This window comes from Macrobrachium nipponense, chromosome 28 (assembly GCF_015104395.2).
Source record: "Macrobrachium nipponense isolate FS-2020 chromosome 28, ASM1510439v2, whole genome shotgun sequence".
Classification (NCBI taxonomy): Eukaryota; Metazoa; Arthropoda; class Malacostraca; order Decapoda; family Palaemonidae; genus Macrobrachium; species Macrobrachium nipponense.
The window spans coordinates 20,698,830-20,703,829 of NC_087217.1; the positions used below are offsets into that span (position 1 = coordinate 20,698,830).

Genomic DNA, 5,000 nt, shown 5'->3' on the forward strand with positions numbered 1-5,000 from the left:
AATGAATGAATGACTCTTCACCCATGTTTGATATTATTAGAGGAGAAGACTATTTTCACTTTCAACACTTGAATTTTTTTTTTTCTTTTTTTTTTCTTATGAAGACTAGCTGCCACACGTCAAGGATGAGTAATTTCCGACATGTTTGCCCAAGCAAAGTTTGCTTTGCCGCCTCCTTGCATGCAAGGGAAGCGAGAATGTACGTTAGCATCTTGAAAACACCATATGGAGTTCATTGGACGAACAGAAGCATCAGTCAGCTTGAATTGACGTGAAGATTTGTGTGCTGGTTAGCAGACGTCTTCTTCTTCTTACCAGTTTCCAAGAGATGAGGCAATGTCCTATATTTCTTTTGTGTTTTTTTTGTTAATATAATTCCATAAGGGGATTATTTGTCCCCAAAGCATTACGCATTAATCTCTCTCTCTCTCTCTCTCTCTCTCTCTCTCTCCCCCAAAGTCATAGGAGTGATGGATGGCTGCAACAAGACCCTGAGTGTGAAAAGGAATATCGTTTTTATTCCTCCCAAATGACAGGGAGGGTCTCAGCTGATGATAACCGCCTCTTTTCTCTCATTCTCAGGTGAGTGTGGGCGTGGATCGCGGGCGTAGTGCCAGGTAAGACGCTGAAAAGAGACGGAGAGGCACTCGTGGAAGCACGAAATATGCAGGTGCCAACCCTCGGCACTGGCGAGGCAGAGACTGGGTGCAAACTTTTGGTCATGTTTTGTTCCGGAGGTCAAAGTTTGGGTTTCCCAAAGGTACAGGTGTATCTCCCAAAGTACGTAAAGAAATTCAGAAGATGGGTAAAGAAAAACTTTACTTTACTGATTCCTTGAAGTAAGCCGGAGTTTCGTGTTGATAACAGTTTCTTAAATAATTATTTTATTTTTTATTTTGGTGGTAATTAATTTTTTTTTATGAAAACATGTTAGTCGATCAAACATTCACTTTTCATTGTTATATAGAATAAGTTATAACTTTTTGATCGATTTTTTCCTAGTTTCGACATCAGCCAAGATTACAGTGCAAATTGCTGTAAGTTTATATTCCACGCAGCATGAAACGAGAATGCATTTTTTTTATAATAATTAATTAAATGTATACGAGGCAAATTTACTTAAACTGTTTAGGTGAATACTTTCTCTCTCTCTCTCTCTCTCTCTCTCTCTCTCTCTCTCTCTCTCTCTCTCTCTCTCTCTCTCATCAGAGTCCAGATAGCAACAGTTACCTTGAACAAAAATCTCCAACCCTCGTTCATCAGGTTGAATGTTGCACGAAGTTTGTGCATCCAGCATTAAATTAGTGCTTCTATTATTTATTTTTTTTATTTTTTTGATGATTTCCGTATCTCAAATTGTTATGCTTCCGTTCTCTTCGTTTCGGCCATCCTTTGTTTCTTCACTTTGTTTGGGTTTGACATTCATGTCGTCTCCATACCTTACTGACTCTATGTGTCTATATATATATATATATTTATATATAGAAGTGTATGCATTATATATACGTTTATGTATGTTTTACATTATATACCTATATATATATATATATATATATATATATATATAATATATATATATATATATAATATATACATACATATATATATATGGAATATATATATATATATATATATATATACTATATATATATTATATGTAATGCATGTGTGTGTTTGTCTATGTATATGTACACTCTGTAGCTTCATATCAGAACATGCATAAGCTCTAAGGAAAGATATGTATTTAGTGGCTAAGAGGCGCTTGTTCTCTTCAAAATTCATTGCGTTTGTCAAGGGAATTTCTTTATTCTCCTTTTTCTGTTGCTCCGCGTTCTTCATTTCCCGTTATTCCCGATTTTGTCTCTAAGCGAACTTTAGTTGTTTAATCATCTCATTTCTGGATAGTTTAGCAGTTCCTGTTTTTTTTCTATCTTCACTTGTATACAAGATGTACAAACATACACATATATAGTGTATATATGTGTATATAGTGTATATATGTTATTACATACATATGTACACATGTATGTATTTGGTATATATTTTATATGTATATATATATATAATATTATATATATATAAATGTAATTGCCACAATGCCCTCTTAACTTCACAAATTTCTTGCTCTTTCTTTTTGGATACGCTTGTCACTACAAAGCCTCGAGATCCAACTTCAAAGAAATATGAGAAAATCTTCCGGTAGGGGGGGGACGAACCCACGATATATATCCCCGTTACTGGACATCATGATTTCTTCCATATTTCTTTGAAGTTGGATCTTGAGGCTTTGTAAGGACAAGCGTATCCAAAGAAGAGCATAGAATTTAAGAAGTTAAGAGGGCATTGTGGTTATTGCATTTACATAAGTACCTGGTAAAAATGACCACATATTCTACATTTATGTATATATATATATATATATATATATATATTTAAATTTCCGATTAGACTGGTAGTTGGGCGGGGGGGGGGGGGGGGGGGGGGGCTGTCGTCCTACTCTGTTTGCAGCAGGCAGGAGGTGATTCAAGATAAGTTTACTAACCCAGTGCTTTTGACCCTGGCAGGTGATCCATCACAGTCAAGGTTCGTCATAAGAAATCTTTACGTCTCGCTGGGGAATCGAACAACGGATCTCTTACCGGTAGGGCGATATTCGCATGCCTTCTAGTTTCCAGGCAATTTCCTCTCTCTCTCTCTCAATCTCTCTCTCTCTCTCCCCGTTTACCAGAACTTTCCTTTTTGTCTTTGGAGATGAACTTTGATGAAGAGGAAGGGAAGTATAATTTTGTTAAATGTAAAAGACATTCAATTCTTATTCCTTGCTATTGACTCTCTCTCTCTCTCTCTCTCTCTCTCTCTCTCTCTCTCTCTCTCTCTCTCTCTCTCTTTCTCCGCGTAATGCGAAGGCATCAGTAGCTGTAACAAACAACGTCTTCATAACAAAAGGCATTGAACATTGGGTTTTTACGCCACGCCAGAGGTTGCCACAGTAGTATATGCAAGTATTCAACCCATTATGCAAACCCATGCATAACCCATATTACTCCGCACTATGCCATAAGTATAAGGAGGCATTGAACTTACGGCTTTTTGTTTATGTCACAGCCACGAGAATTTGCCACAGTAGGTATATGCATAGGTATTCACCCATATGCATTGCATAACACATCGGGCATATATGAGAGGAATTGAACTTACGGGTTTTACGCCACGCCAGAGGTGTGCAACAGAAGTATATGAAAGTTATTCAACCCACTATGCACTATGCATAAACCCACAGGTCGTGCAATTCAAATATGAGAGGCATTGAACTTACGGGTTTTTACGGCCACGCCAGAGGTTTGCCCACAGGAGGTATATGCCAAAGTATTCAACCACCTATTGGCACTGCATAACCCAAAATCTTGCATATATGAGAGGAATTGGAACTTAACGGGTTTTTTACGCCAGCCAGAGAGTTGCCAACCCTGTAGTATATGCAAGTATCAACCCACTATGCCACTGATAACCCAAGTCTTGCATAATATGAGAGGCATGAACTAGGGTATTTACGCCAGCCACAGAGGTTTGCCGCAGTAGTATATGCAAGTATTCAACCCACTACTGGCATGCATAACCCACATCTTGCATATATAGAGGATGAACTTACGGGTTACGCCACGCCAGAGGTTAGCCACTGGAGTATATGCAGTATTGAAACCCACTATGCACTGCAATAACCCACGTCATTGCATATATGAGAGGCATTGAATCACGGGTATTTACGCCACGCCAGAGTGCCGCCCAGTGTATATGCAAGATAAACACTATGCATTGCATAACCCACATCTTGCATATATGAGAGGCATTGAACTTACGGGTTTTTACGCCACGCCAGAGGTTGCCACAGGAGTATATGCAAGTATTCAACCCACTATGCATTGCATAACCCACATCTTGCATTTATAAATGGCATTGATCTTACAGGTTTTTAGACCACACCAGAGGTTGCCACAGTGGTATATGCAAGTATTCAACCCACTATGCATTGCATAACCCATATATTGCATATATAAGAGGCATTGAACTTACGGATTTTTATGCCACGCCAGACCGAAAGGTGCCACTGTAGTATATGCAAAGTAATTCAACCCCCCCCACTATGCACTTGCAATAACCACATCTTGCATATATGAGAGGCATTGAACTTACGGGTTTTTACGCCACGCCAGAGGTTGCCACAGTAGTATATGCAAGTATTCAACCCACTATGCATTGCATAACCCATATTTTGCATATATAAAAGGCATTGAACTTACGGGTTTTTACACCACGCCAGAGGTTGCCACTGCAGTATATGCAAAAAATGGTATTTAACAAGCAATGCATAACCTAATTCACATATGAAGTAAAAGGCATTAACTTAAGGTTTATACGCCGCACCAGAGGTTGTCTTCCACTCACAGGTGATTTGGTATCGATACCATTCCAGAGGGTATCTATCATGTGGCAGGATAGTGGATGCCCTCTGGCCCTCCGAACAGCTGATAGTTGGGCCTCCTGCCTCTATCAGGGAGATGAGAGAATCGCCAAGGATGCCTGATGTAAAGCTCGTTCACAAGACGTGTCTTTACTGCTGCAAAAAAACAACCCATGTGAAGAATTTTGACTGGTCACCAGTTGATGATGCTGCGTCATGTTCCAGAGGCATTGCGATTTTCTTGGCCCATCGATGGTTTTGATTGCAAGATTGGTGTATAGGAGGTGGGGGGACCTCCCATTGTTATTTGCTGCCGGGGGGAGCAGTAGAACACCCATCTTGCAGTCAAGCTCATCGAATGGACCAAGAAGATCGCAGGGCCTCTAGAACACGACGCAGCAGCATCACCTGGTGACAAGACAAAATCATTCACAATTTTGGTAAATCACAGGCTGTTTCTTTTGTTTGTTTCTTTCTAGTTTCCTTTAGTTTTCTTCCTCTTCGTTGTCCTTCCAGGTTTCTTCGCTTTCATTGTCTTCTG

The 5,000-nt window shown here is 39.5% G+C and overlaps 1 protein-coding gene across 1 annotated transcript in view; it reads right to left on the reverse strand.

The window, feature by feature from the left end:
• Positions 1-4,934: 4,934 nt before the first annotated feature.
• LOC135201119 (dnaJ homolog subfamily C member 3-like) overlaps positions 4,935-5,000 on the reverse strand; it is a 1,080-nt gene continuing 1,014 nt past the window's right edge. The window contains exon 1 of the mRNA XM_064229994.1: positions 4,935-5,000. This exon is cut by the window's right edge and continues 1,014 nt beyond it. Coding sequence (XP_064086064.1) covers positions 4,935-5,000 — 66 coding nt within the window.